The sequence below is a fragment of the Somniosus microcephalus genome, chromosome 13 (genome assembly GCF_052327205.1).
Source record: "Somniosus microcephalus isolate GS21.2 chromosome 13, FLI_Smic_1.0, whole genome shotgun sequence".
NCBI classification, from domain to species: Eukaryota; Metazoa; Chordata; class Chondrichthyes; order Squaliformes; family Somniosidae; genus Somniosus; species Somniosus microcephalus.
This window is the reverse complement of record NC_140999.1, coordinates 150,320,864-150,334,990: the sequence shown is the minus strand read 5'-3', so window position 1 is coordinate 150,334,990 and position 14,127 is coordinate 150,320,864. Positions and strand designations below refer to the sequence as shown.

Below are 14,127 nucleotides of genomic sequence, written 5' to 3'. Positions count from 1 at the left end.
CATCATAAATGAAAATATAGACCATGGGTTTCTGATGATGATATTGTTAAATAAGGACAGTAGATTTTGCCTCATCGACCCACCCCTTCTCAAGAAGTGAAAGGGCCCTAAGCTAACACATTCTGCAACCCAGTATTCAGAGAAACCTTTTTAAAAAGAAACATCTTTTAAAAACATTTGTTGCCATTTACAAACTATACCTGTGTTTGTTGCCACTTTTAACAAGATCTTCTACGTCAAGAATGGGCTGTGTAAATTCTTTTTCAGTGCTCTTTTCTGAAATAACAGGTAAAGTCTGAGAAATCCGTAAGGGAGATGCACAAATCATATTATTGCGATTTAACAAACTGTAGGCGAAGAGTTACTAAGAGACGTCTTTATATCTTGAGATAAACAAATTGAACTAAGAAAATATTTTCCTTATTTTGAATAAGCACATGTTGAGGTATAAAATGTAATAGCGTAAGTGTAGAGATGCACAAGTTACAGAAATTCCACCTCACCTGTTTTAATGAGTGGAGTTACACAAGCAGAAAAGGCGACATTTCATTTTACATCATCACCTAAGTGGCTGACAATGTTTAGATGATTTACTTTAATTTACAAATTGAGATGTTTAAATATGTTTTAATTTAATGGCCCGGAATTTGCAGTCAGCGGCAAAGCAAAGGTTGGCCACGACGTAAGCTTCCCACGCAGATTACGCGATCTCTGTGGCGAGAAGTTCGGCTTTTCTGACGTTCAGTTGAGATCAGTGTAAGTTAATGGAGAACTCTCACAGACCGGGAATCAGGAAGTGAATAAGCTCCTCAGTTTCAAAGGGGTAATAACAGCGAATGGTGTTATTACCCACCATAAATTCCGGCCAATATTCTGTCCCTAGGGTTAAAGCCCTTTCTTCGTGTTTGACCTGTTCATCTGAACTTTTTCTACTAAATGAAAATTACGTTGAAATATTGCACAATTGGTCAATTAGATCTAAGCAATCAAGCGTTGGAATTTCTCATATGTTAAGTAAAAATATAAAATGTCAAAAATTGTAAATTCAGTAAAACATCCTTTGCCACATACCCCTTCATAGAAACATAGAAGATAGGAGCAGGAGTAGGCCATTCGGCCCCTCAAGCCTGCTCCGCCATTCAATGAGATCATGGCTGATCATCCAAATTCAGTACCCTGTCTCTGCCTTCTCCCCATATCCCTTGATCCCTTTAGCCTTAAGAAATATATCCAACTCCTTCTTGAATATATTTAATGAACTGGCCTCCACCGCCCTCTGTGGCAGAGAATTCCACAGGTTCACCACTCACTGGGTGAAGAAATTCCTCCTCATCTCAGTCCTAAATGGCTTACCCTTTAGCCCTAGACTCTGACCCCTGGTTCTGGACTCCCTGGCCATCGGAAACATCCTTCCTGCATCTAGTCTGTCCAGACCTGACAGAATTTTATAGGTTTCGATGAGATCCCCTCTCAATCTTCTAAACTCCAGTGAGTATAAGCCCAATCGACACAATCTCTCCTCATACATCATTCCTGCCATCCCAGGTATCAGCCTGGTGAATCTTCGCGGCACTCCTTCCATGGCAAGAATGTCCTTCCTCAGATAAGGCGACCAAAACTGCACACAATACTCAAGATGTGGTCTCACCAAGGCCCTGTACAACTGCAGCAAGACATCCTTGTTCCTGTACTCGAACCCTCTTGCTACGAAGGCCAACATACCATTTGCCTTCTTAACCACCTGCTGCACCTGCATGCTTGCCTTCAGCGACTGGTGCACAAGAACACCCAGGTCTCTTTGCACTTCCCCTTCTCCCAATCTATTGCCATTCAAATAATAATCTGCCTTCCCATTTTTGCCACCAAAGTGGATAGCCTCACATTTATCCACATTATAGTGCATTTGCCATGTTTCTGCCCAATCACCCAACCTGTCCAAATCGTACTGGAGTTTCACAACATCCTCCTCACAGCATACCCTCCCACCCAGCTTTGTGTCGTCGGCAAATTTGGAGATATTACATCCAATTCCCTCGCCAGATCATTAATATATATTGTGAACAGCTGGGGTCCTAGGGCCAATCCTTGCGGTACCCCACTAGTCACTGCCTGCCACTCGGAAAACGACCCGTTTATTCCAACTCTTTGCTTTCTATCCGTCAACCAGTTCTCTATCCAAGTCAATACCTTGCCTCCAATCCCATGTGCCTTAATTTTGCATGCTAATCTCTTATGTGGGACCTTAGCGAAAGCCTTCTGAAAGTCCAAATACACCACATCCACTGGATCTCCCTTATCTATTTTATCCCAGTTACATCCTCAAAAATTCCAGTAGATTAGTCAAGCATGATTTACCTTCTGTAAATCCATGTTGACTTTGTCCGATCCTGTCATTGCTTTCCAAGTGCTCTGCTGTTACATCTTTTATAATGGACTCTAGCATTTTCCCCACTACCGATGTCAGGCTTGCCGGTCTATAATTCCCCGCTTTTTCTCTATCACCTTTTTTGAATAGTGGGGTAACATTAGCTACCCTCCAATCCATGGGTACCGTTCCAGAGTCTATCGAGTTCTGGAAGATGACCAGCAATGCATCCACTATTTCTAGGGCCACTTCCTTAAGTACCCTAGGATGTAGATTATCAGGCCCTGGGGATTTAGCGGCCTTCAGTCCCATCAATTTTCCTAACACCATTTCCCTACAAATACTGATTTCTTTCAGTTCCACCCTTTCATCAGACCCGATGTTCCCCGGCATCTCTGGGAGGTTATTTGTGTCCTCCTTTGTGAAGACAGAACCAAAATATGTATTTAGTTGGTCTGCCATTTCTTTGTTCCCCATTATAAATTCCCCCGATTCTGACTGCAAGGGACCTACGCTTGACTTCACCAATCTTTTTCTCTTCACCTATCTATAAAACCTTTTACAGTCAGTTTTTATGTTCCCTGAAAGCTTACTCTCATATTCTATTTTCCCATTCTTAATTAATCCCTTTGTCCTCCTTTGTTGAATCCTAAACTGCTCCCAATCCTCAGGATTATTGCTTTTTCTGGCCAATTTATAGGTCCTCTCCTTGGATCTTATGCTATCCCTAATTTCCCTTGTTAGCCACGGTTGAGTCACCTTTTTTGTTTTATTTTTATGCCAAACTGGGATGAACAAATTCTGTAATTCATCCATTCGGTCTTTAAATGTTTGCCATTGCCGATCCACCGTCAGTCCTTTTGAGTGACATTCCCCAATCAATCCTGCCCAACTCGCGCCTCAGACCATCGTAGTTTCCTTATTTAAATTTAGGACCCTAGTCTCTGAGTCAACTACTTCATTCTCCATCTTAATGAAGAATTCGATCATATTATGATCGCTCCGACCCAAGGGGCCTCGTACAACAAGATTGCTAATTAATCCTTTCTCGTTACATAATACCCAGTCTAAGATGGCCTGATCTCTGGTTGGTTCCTCGACATATTGGTCCAGGAAACCATCCCGTAAACACTCCAGGAATTCCTCCTCCACAGTATTGTTACCAATTTGGTTAGCCCAATCTATATGTAGATTAAAGTCCCCCATGATGACTGCTGTGCCCTTATTGCATGCTTCTTTAATTTCCCTTTTAATGCCATCCCCAACCTCCGCCTTACTGTTTGGAGGTCTATATACCACTCCCACTTAGTATTTCTCAATTCTACCCATACAGATTCCACATCATCAGAGCGAATATCCTTCCTTACAATTGTGTTAATCCCTTCTTTAACCAGTAATGCTACCCCACCTCCCTTTCCTTTTTGCCTATCTTTCCTGAATATTGAATACCCCTGGATGTTGAGTTCCCAGCCTTGGCCATCCTTGAGCCACGTTTCCGTAATCCCAACCAAGTCATATTCGTTTACTTCTATTTGCGCAGCCAATTCATCCACCTTATTATGAATGCTCCTCGCATTAAGACACAAAGCCTTCAGGCTTGTTTTTTTAACGCTCTTAGACCTATTAGAATTATTATTTACTGTGGCCACATTTGATTTAAACCGTTGATTTCTCTGGCTGCCACTTTTGTTTTTCTCCTTCCAATCTTTTGCTTTTATCCTTGTTTCCCTTTCCTCTGTCTCCCTGCTCAGGTTCCCAACCCCCTGCCATTTTAGTTTAAACTCTCCCCCAGAGCACTAACAAACACTCCCCCTAGGACATCGATTCCAGCCCTGCCCAGGTGCAAACCATCCGGTTTAAACTGGTCCCACCTCCCCCAGAACCGGTTCCAATGTCCCAGGAACTTGAATCCCTCCCCGTTGCACTATTCCTCTAGCCACGTATTCATCTGAAATATCCTTCTATTTCTACTCTGACTAGCACGTGGCACTGGTAGCAATCCTGAGATTACTACCTTTGAGGTCCTATTTTTTAATTTACCTCCTAACTCCCTATATTCCGCTTTTAGGACCTCATCCCGCTTTTTACCTATATCGTTGGTGCCTATATGCACCACGACAACTGGCTGTCCACCCTCCCCTTCCAAGATGTTCTGCAGCTGCTCTGAGACATCCTCGACCCTTGCACCAGGGAGGCAACACACCATCCTGGAGTCTCGTTTGCGGCCGCAGAAACGCCTATCTATTCCCCTTACAATAGAATCCCCCATCACTATAGCTCTACCCCTCTTTTTCCTCCCGTCCTGTGCAGCAGAGCCACCCCTGGTGCCAGGAAGTTGGCTGCTGCTGCTTTCCTCTGATAAGCCATCCCCCCCAACAGCACTCAAAGTGGTGTTTGAGGAGGGGGATGTCCACAGGGGACCCCTGCACTACCTGCCTGCGCCTAGTACTCTGCCTGTTGGTCACCCATTCCCTTTCTGCCTGTCCAACCTCTACCCGCGGTGTGTCCAACTCCGTAAACGTGCTATTCATGATGTCCCAAGCATCGCGAATGCTCCAGTATGCATCCAATCGCAGCTCCAGTGCCGCAATGCGGTCTGTCAGTAGCTGCAGCTGGATGCACTTCCTGCACACATAGTTGTCAGGGACACAGGAAGTTCATTTTAATACTCAATTTTATCTCAAGGGGGCTGGAATACAAAGGGGAGGAAGTGATGCTTCAGTTGTACAGAGCTTTGGTCAGACCCCATCTGGAGTGCTGCGTTCAGTTTTGGGCACTGCAACTCAGAAGGATATATTGGCCTTAGAGGGCTCAGTACAGCTCAGATTTACCAGAATACCAGGCCTTAAAGGGTTAATTGCGAGGACAGGTTGCATAAACTTGGTTTTTATTTCCTTGAGTTTAGAAGGTTGAGGAGTGATCTAATTGAGTTGTTTAAAATGAGAAAAGGATTCGATAGGACAGAGAAACTAGTCCCTCTGCAGGAGAATCCAGAATTGGGGGCAATCTTAAAATTAGACAATTAACATTTAGGAGTGAAATGAGGAAGCACTTTTTCCACATAATTGGTAGTGAAAGTCTGGATGCTCGGTCAATTGAAATTTTCCTGTCCGAGATAGATAGATTTTCATTAGGTAAGGTATCAAGGGATATAGAGCCAAGGCAGGTAAGCAGATTTGAGGTGCAGATCAGCTATGCTATAACTGAATGGCAATATGGGCTCGAGGGGCTGAATGGCCTACTCCTGTTCCTATGTTCTTCCTCTGGTAATTTCATATTGATACGGTTGAAGTTAAAGCCAGCAACAAACCCTTAAGCTTCATGAAATGCTTAATGGAAAAGTACAGGGATCATAAATGACATGTGTAGGTATGTAATGTCATAAAGTGGGAGCTATAGCTAAGGTCAGAAGTTATTAAAGTCAATATTAGGTCCAGAGGATGGCAGAATGTTTAATAGAAAGATACAGTGCTGTTCCGGGAGCTTCACTAGAAGGCCAAAGACAATGAGGCCAGAATGGCAGTGGAACAGCTAATTAAAGTGGCAAGTGGCAGAGAGTTTGTGGTCGCCCTTGTAGGTTGAAGGTAGGTGTTCAGCAAAGTGGTCACCTCATCTGTGTTTGCTCTCACCAATGCACAGCAGAATATACAGTATATAGGTTGGAGTGTGTAAATTGCCTCTCATGCAGAAGGAGTGTTTGGGGCCCTGGACAGTGGTGTGGGAGGTGGTGAATGGGCAGGTGCTGCATCTCTTGTGCTTGCATGAGAAGGTGCCAGGGAAAGAAGAGCAGGTGGTCGGGGTGGTTGAAGAGTGAAGGAGGGTATCACTAAGGGACCAGTACCATCAGAAAGTACTGTATGGTGGTGGGCTTACATTGGGGGTGTTGAAAATGACAGATTGTCTGGCAAATATGGAGATAATGGGGAGAAGGTGAAGACAAGGGGGCCCTATCACAGTTGGGGGGGGGGGGGGGGGGAAGAAGAGAAAGGGATGGGCTGAGAGTAGGATCATGGGAAATGGGACAGACCCAGTTGAGGGCCTTATCACAGTGGAAGGGAATCCTTGGCTGAGAAAAAAGGATATTTCAAAAGCTCTGGTACGCTTTTTTCCCCCCCCCTCTTAGGCTCCAGGGTCGCTGAAACCTGCTCTGCTTCGATAGTTTTTCCAGACTTCCATTTCTACCTGCCTTATGCTCTACTGCCTCAGCTATTTACACATTCTGTCTTATTTAATTTCTCTCAGTCTGCCTCCTATTGTCTCGTGTTATCACGTCATTTAAATACAGTAGCTCCTGTTTTCCACTGATATACCTATCAATTCAGTTCATGAAAAGCGACGAGTTAAGTTAATAACTATAGGTTTTTATTGGCTAAATAACAGAGCCCACCCTCGTGGGTGATCGGATCCAACAAGGAGGAATACCAGCCAGTCGACCACCTTTATACCTGGGCAAGCAGGCGGAGCCATGGGCGGAGTCAGCTGTGGTCAGCCCAGGTATAACAGCGTGGCAAGAGGTGACCTTGTGTAGTGATACAACAGTGTAAACAGTGATAACCATAGTGTAACGATATAAACAGTGATAACCATAGTGTAACGATAGTGAATGATAAAAGTGGTTTACCACATTCACCCCTTGTTTAAATTTGAGTCCGGCGAAGTGAAGTGTACTGCCAGTTCAGGTATGTCAGTCTGTCCGGAGGCCTCGTAAGCCTTTCTGATCGGCGCAGCAGCGGCGGCGGTGGTGCAGTATCCGATGTTAATGCTGGTGTCTGCGTGGTCGGCGAAGGCTCGTGGGGTTCTGGCATGCCGTCTACCTGGGCTGGATTTGGGGGGGTGGTGGGGGGTTAACGGTGGTGTCTCAGGGGTGCCCGAGGGTGCGAGGTCTCGTAAGGAGACTGTGTCCTCCCGCCCGTCTGGGTATGCCACATAGGCGTACTGGGGGTTGGCGTGCAGGAGGTCCACCCTCTCGACCAGGGGGTCCATTTTATGGGCCCTCATGTGCTTTCGCAGCAAGACGGGCCCCGGAGAAGTCAGCCATGTTGGTAGCGAGGTTCCCGTAGTCGACTTCCTGGGGAAAACAAACATTCGTTCATGGGGGGTGGCGTTAATGGCAGTGCAAAGCAGTGACCGGATGGAATGCAGCGCTGCCGGGAGGACTTCCTGCCAGCGAGAGGGGAGGGGAAGCTCCATGAGGAGGCGCATTCTTTCGGGGTCGGGGCCGATGACTCCATTCTCTACTACGCAGCCGAGGATGGCAAGGCGCGAGGTGTTAAACACACATTTCTCCTTATTGTAGGTGAGGTTCAGCCGTTGGGCCGTACGGAGGAATCTCTCCAGATTAACATCATGGTCCTGCCGGTCGCGGCCGCAGATGGTGACGTTATCTAGATAAGGGAACGTGGCATGCAGCCCGTTCTGGTCAACCATCCGGTCCATCTCCCTTTGGAAGACCGAAACCCCGTTGGTGACGCCGAAGGGAACCCTAAGGAAGTGGTAGAGGCGGCCATTCGCCTCGAAGGCGGCATACTGGCGGTCCTCAGGGCGGATAGGGAGTTGGTGATAGGCCGACTTAAGGTCGATGGTAGAGAATACCCGGTATTGTGCAATCTGATTGACCATATCAGATATGCGGGGAAGGGGGTATGCGTCCAGCTGGGTGTACCGGTTTATGGTTTGGCTGTAGTCGATGACCAGGCGGTGTTTATCGCCGGTCTTAACGACTACGACCTGGGCACGCCAGGGGCTGTTGCTTCTCTCGATGATGCCCTCCTTCAGGAGTCGCTGCACCTCGGAGCTAATAAAAGCTCTGCCCCGGCGCTGTACCGCCTGCTCTTGGTAGCGACGGGTTTACAGTCGCGGGTGAGGTTAGCGAACAGGGAGGGGGGCGGGACCTTGAGGGTGGATAGGCCGCAGGTGGTACTCGGTGGGCGGTTTAAAAGCTGCTGGTTGTAGACTGTGAGTGGGGGGAGGGGTCCACCGTATGCCAAAGTGACACTTTGAAGGTGGGATTGGAAATCCAGCCCTAGTAGGACGGCAGTGCAGAGCTGGGGCAGGACGAGAAGTTTAAAATTTTTATACTCCGTGCCCCTAACCGACAGGGTCACAACACAGTAGCCGCTGATGTCTGTAGAATGGGACCTCGACGCCATCGAGATCCGGTTGCGCGTTGGCCGGACAGTGAGGGAGTAGTGGCTCACCGTGTCTGGATGGATGAAACTCTCCGTGCTTCCACTGTCGAACAGGCAGGTCGTGGCGTGGCCGTTTACTTTGATGTCCATCATGGACTTGGACAGGTGATGCGGGCGAGCTTGGTCAAGTGTGACGGAGGCTAGTGTATGGCTGAGCGAGCTGCTGTAGTCTGCGGGTGAGGCGGTGGTCAGGTCTGGAGACAAGGTGGCGGTCGAGTGTGGTGAACAAAATGGCGGCGCCCACGACGTTGAATAAAATGGCGGAGAAGATGGCCGCCCCCACAACTCACATGAGGCACTGCCGGCTGTGGTGTATGTAACCGTTCCACCTTTAAGAGAACTATTTTAAGAGATGCACTACTTTATCTTGGCTGCTGTATACTGTAATACCGGTGGTGACCACACCGGTATATAAGTGCTGTGTAATGATTTATTGGGTTAGTTCAGCCCTGACCTTCGACTAGTAAAGACCTGTTAAAATTTACTCTTGTGGTCTGTGTAGTAATTCTCACTATAACACACAGACTTAACACCGGCGTCGGTGGCCTTGATCAAAGATGGCCACCCCCACGACTCACACGAGGGGATATTGGCATCTGTGGCCTTGATGAAAGATGGCCGCCCCCACAACTCGCATGAGGCACTGCTGGCGTCTGTGGCTTTCCCCCTGCAGGCCTTCGCGAAGTGGCCTTTCTTGTGGCAGTCGGAGCAGGTCGCGTTTCTTGCAGGGCAGCGCGCCCTCGGGTGTTTCGCCTGGCCACAGAAGAAGCAGCCGGCGGCCCGATCGCGGGGCTCCGATGTCGCAGCCGGTACCGGGGGTGGCGATCCCGATTGGTTCCAGGACACCGACGCTGTGGTAGGTCCCAGAGGCGGCGGTGCGAGGGGTGTTGCGGCCGGGGTCGGGCCCGAGTCCCAGGGTCGCGCAGCACAGTACCTGGAGTACGCCTCGAGGTCCCGATGGGCCACTTCCAAGGAGTGAGCGAGGATAGCAGCTGTTTTCAGGTCGAGGTCCTTTGATTCCAGCAGTCTTTGCCGTGAGTAGTCTGACCGAAGGCCTTTCACGAAGGCATCTTGGATGTTTCCATCTGTATGTTCTGCAGCTGTTACGGCTTTAAAGTCACAGTCCCTGCCGAGTATTTGCAGCGCCCGTAAGAAATCATCAACCGACTCTCCTGGCTGTTGCGAGCGGGATCTTAGGAGATGCCTGGCGTACATTGAGTTTACAGGGCTCCGATACTGTTCTTTTAGCAGGTTGAGGGCGTCCTCGTATGTGGCAATGTCTCGGATGAGTGCAAATACTTTAGGGCTCACCTGAGCGGTCAGAACTCTTAGTTTGGATGCCGGAGGCACGCCGGATTCTCCCAGGTAGGCTTCGAAGCAGCTCAGCCAGTGTTCGAAGTCGAGGGCTGAATTCGCAGCCTGTGGGTTTAGATCCAGGTACGGCGGCCGGAGGGCTCGTAGCCAGGCCGGCTGCTGGGACTGTTGTAGATGGCCGTTTGGCTGAGGCTGTACGTCTGACTGGTCGTTTGGCTGCTCCGTTGTAGACATTTCAAAATTTAGCCAATAAAATTGATATACCTATCAATTCAGTTCATGAAAAGCGACGAGTTAAGTTAGTAACTATAGGTTTTTATTGGCTAAATAACAGAGCCCACCCTCGTGGGTGATCGGATCCAACAAGGAGGAATACCAGCCAGTCGACCACCTTTATACCTGGGCAAGCAGGCGGAGCCATGGGCGGAGTCAGCTGTGGTCAGCCCAGGTATAACAGCGTGGCAAGAGGTGACCTTGTGTAGTGATACAACAGTGTAAACAGTGATAACCATAGTGTAACGATATAAACAGTGATAACCATAGTGTAACGATAGTGAACGATAAAAGTGGTTTACCACATCCACTTAAGTATTTTACAGGTCATTCCATTTATTTTCTTGTGCGTGTGCACGCATGTGCTTTTTTTTTTCCTCCCCTGCCCTTTTTACTGCTCCTTTTTAAGCTGTTCATTTGTTTCTTTAATGCTTTTGTTCATTAATTGACTGAGATGATCTGTGACATCATTCCACTCAAGGTCACTCTCAGGGCTCATCAGGGTTTTTTTTCTTATACAGTATGGGTGCACTATCCCTTATCCGAAACCCTTGGGACCAGATGTTTTTCGGAATTCGGAATTTTTCGAATTTCAGAATGGTATTCAGAATCAGTATGTAACACCCTAGCAGGGGTCTGGGCAGCACCCCGTAAGCAAACACATTAATATTTCTGCAGCGAACCTTATGAATATTCACACTGAGTGGGATAAATAAAGACTATAAATAGTATTAGTTTATTTGTACAGTAATAATTTGGTAAATTAAATAGTGGGATAAATATAGACCATATAAATACTCTAGTTACACTCCACGAAAAAACTTTCGGTTTTCAGAGGTTTTCGGAAGTGCGGATAAGGGATAGTCTACCTGTATATACATATTTTCTACTCCCCTTGTTCTGATTGTATTAATACACCTGCCCGCCTCTTATTCTTCAGTTTTAAAGAAAGCTTCACATTCAAACATTAACTGGTCTGTTTGTTCCACAGTTGCTGCCTGACCTGCTGAATGTTGACAACATTTTCTATTTTCGCACGGCAGCAAAATGTTGTGCGGATAAGGTCACTGCTACGATAAAAATCTTATACATCGCAAATGCTTTTAAGATGTGTAGCACTTTCTAATTCTTGAGCTGCATTTACATTTGAAGTATGGAAAAGATTCCTCGAGTTGGTTTTTCCACTGAACAATATTCACAAAACAAAAGTATTGTGGAAAATGCTGCTGAGAACATATTACATTATCAGCTGCATCCATCCGTTCAGAATTTTCTGCTAAATATAAAGTCGAGACTTAGTCTGTCTGATTATGTTTTTTAACTGATCAAAAGGCTTGAAAGCAAGAAGAGACTATGGCCTAGAAATTCAGTGGGCTGCGCCACCAGTTAGCGCCCAAAGAGGGCACTCAGTGGCTTTAGCGCCACTGGCCACACCTCCCGCGATATTTAGCGGGGCGCTAATGGCGGCGTTAGCCTGTAGCGCTGCGCCGCCACCGATGACATCATCGGTGTGCGCAGCGCCCCGCTCCCGCCCCGATCACCATATTTGGTCGCGCCCGCCTCTTTAACGCCGGTCGCAAATCGCGACCGGTTCACAGGGCCTACCTGTGGCGGTAGTGCCGCTAATTAAGGTGGAGGTCCGTCCCCGGCCTCCTAAACCCCCCCCCCCCCGCGGCATTGCCGGCTGTTTCCCGAGAGCCCGGCACTTCTCCTTGGTGCCGGGCTCATTTGCCAGCACTCGCGAGCGGGGATCGCGCTGTTGCAGGCACCTCCCCCTTAACAGTGGGAGGAAGGACTGCAGTACCGCAGCGTGCCGTGCCTCAGCGTGTGGCGCTGTGGCCCTTAGCGCGGCGATATTCAGGGTGAGCGCCCCAAGCAGGGCGCGGGGAGCCTCGAGTAGCGGCCCGCTTCCGTTTGGGGCGCTGAAACTGAATATCGGGATGGCGCAAGTGACTCCGCTCGCAGCGGTAATTCCGGCGCCCAGGCGAGCTTGGCGCCCCAAACGGGGCCCAACTGAATTTCTAGGCCTATAGCTTTAAGGTTTAAAGAAGTCAAACTAAATATCTCTGGCTTCTGTATTAAAGGAAGGATTAACAAAATTGTACTATTCCATGAACTCTTTGGAATAGGCAATTAACTGAAACAGAACCTCAACTAACAGCCTGCCTGTGGCAATTTTCAAATTAAACTGTAGAAATGGCAAGGCAAATCAAATTTTAGGTGACCACAACTGGCAGGGTCACATATAGATTGAATTAATGATGAAAACCTGTAGTTTAATCTACCAATAGCAAAGGGCAGCCTATAACTTATCACTGGAAGCCGTGTAATTATGTCTAATTGTCTTGCAACCTTCTCTAGTAATGGACAAAGCTTCAAGTTAATTTACCCGACTAGTTTTAAAGAAAAACAGGAGGATAATTTGGCATAAAGACTTTCGCTGTGTGCTAAATTATAGGTTTTGTCAACAACTCACACTTCTGTATCACTCCTCATGTAAAGCAAGATCTCTGAATGCAGCTTACAAGGCAGAAATAAGAGTGATCACTGAGCAAAAAGGAAGAAGGAAATATGGAAATGTCAGAGGTAGAAAGACACAGTCTAAGGATTCTGAAAGCAGGGAGGGAGAAAGCACTGCATAGAGCTCTAGGAAGGACATTCCAGAGGGCAGGAGCACAGTGGCTTAATGAGCAGTCACAGAGGGAACAGGAGTAACCTTGTGCAAGAGGAGTGAAGCCTGTATGCAGGAGGGTATGGCTGAAGAGAGTGGAGGAAGGTCACGGAGGGATTTGGAAGTGAGGAGGCCAATTCATTGTGGCACAGGGAGTCTGTGGAGATTTGCAAGGACAGGGATGATTAGAGTGTAGGAGAGGACGTGAAGATGAGTTGTAATTTATAGACTGTGGAGATAAGTAGGTCAGGTAGGAGAGCAAGTGCTAAAGAAATTGAGCCGCTGGGTCATAATAGCATGGACTTGTGTTTCAGCAGCTAGTCCACGGGAGCGAGGTAGGGCAAAGGTGGTAATGTTATGGAGGTGGAAGAAACCGATCCCAGTAACAGAATCAATACAGGAAATGAAGCTCAGCTCAAAGTTGAACAGCAGCTGAGGTTGCTGCTCCAGACTTGGCCTGAGGTGGCAGCTCTGAGGGTTAAACCAGATATGAGCACTTTTTATGACCGAATGTACACTCTACAATCTCACTGTTGGGAATTCAAATATTCAGCTCTTACCTTCAACATTGTTATAGAAGTGGCAAGTGCGTGTGGATATTTTTGCTCGACACATGTGGACCTGAAAAAAAAGTCAAGTCTCAAGTTAATATAGTCTGTGCACAAAAATACTGTGCTATCATTTTCTTGAGCTATGGGAATTAGCAATTTCTTTTCTACAAAACATTTGAAAATTCCATTAAATTCCCGTGATTTTAGTCCCCTAATCCAGGGGTGCTGAGGTCATTTCAAACACCCCAGCAGCTGGCCTGGCTAAAAGCAACTAAATTAGCACAAAGCAGGATACAAATTGGCAAACCTCTTGGTCAGTACAAATCAAAACTCACTGAACCATCAGGGGATCCATACGCTATACATTTTAATTTATTTATCCCCAATTTTAAATGGAACAGGAACAGAGAAAACCCATTAAATACATCTAACTGTGCTAGTCTCCACACTCAAATTTGAATCCCAGTTCTGGCTGATGTTCACTCTTCGGTTTCCTCTGTGGGAGCACTAGTGGACTAATTTTGAAATTAGGAAAACAAATGGCAAATGAATTAATCAAACATTGTGAACCCGATTCTCCTTGAGGGCCTCATATAATACAATACTGTTTTGCAGAACAGATTTTTCTGAAATTAGCTTTGCTCAAAAGTCTACATCTGTGGGGCTGGGTGGCACACTACTTTTTCATCTTTTGAACCCAAATAGCAACAGAAAATGCTGGAAACACTCAGCAGGCCAGGCAGCATCCGTGGAGAGAGAAACAGA

At 47.1% G+C, this 14,127-nt stretch overlaps 1 protein-coding gene across 5 annotated transcripts in view; it reads right to left on the bottom strand.

The window, feature by feature from the left end:
• The window catches only part of rtel1 (regulator of telomere elongation helicase 1), a 145,581-nt gene that overhangs the window by 103,225 nt on the left and 28,229 nt on the right, over positions 1–14,127 (bottom strand). For all 5 annotated transcript variants that reach the window (XM_086005347.1, XM_086005350.1, XM_086005346.1 and 2 more), the window contains exons 7-8: positions 13,372–13,432; positions 201–276 (exon numbers count right to left, since the gene is read on the bottom strand). In XM_086005347.1, coding sequence (XP_085861473.1) covers positions 201–276; positions 13,372–13,432 — 137 coding nt within the window. The remainder of the gene's footprint in view (positions 1–200; positions 277–13,371; positions 13,433–14,127) is intronic.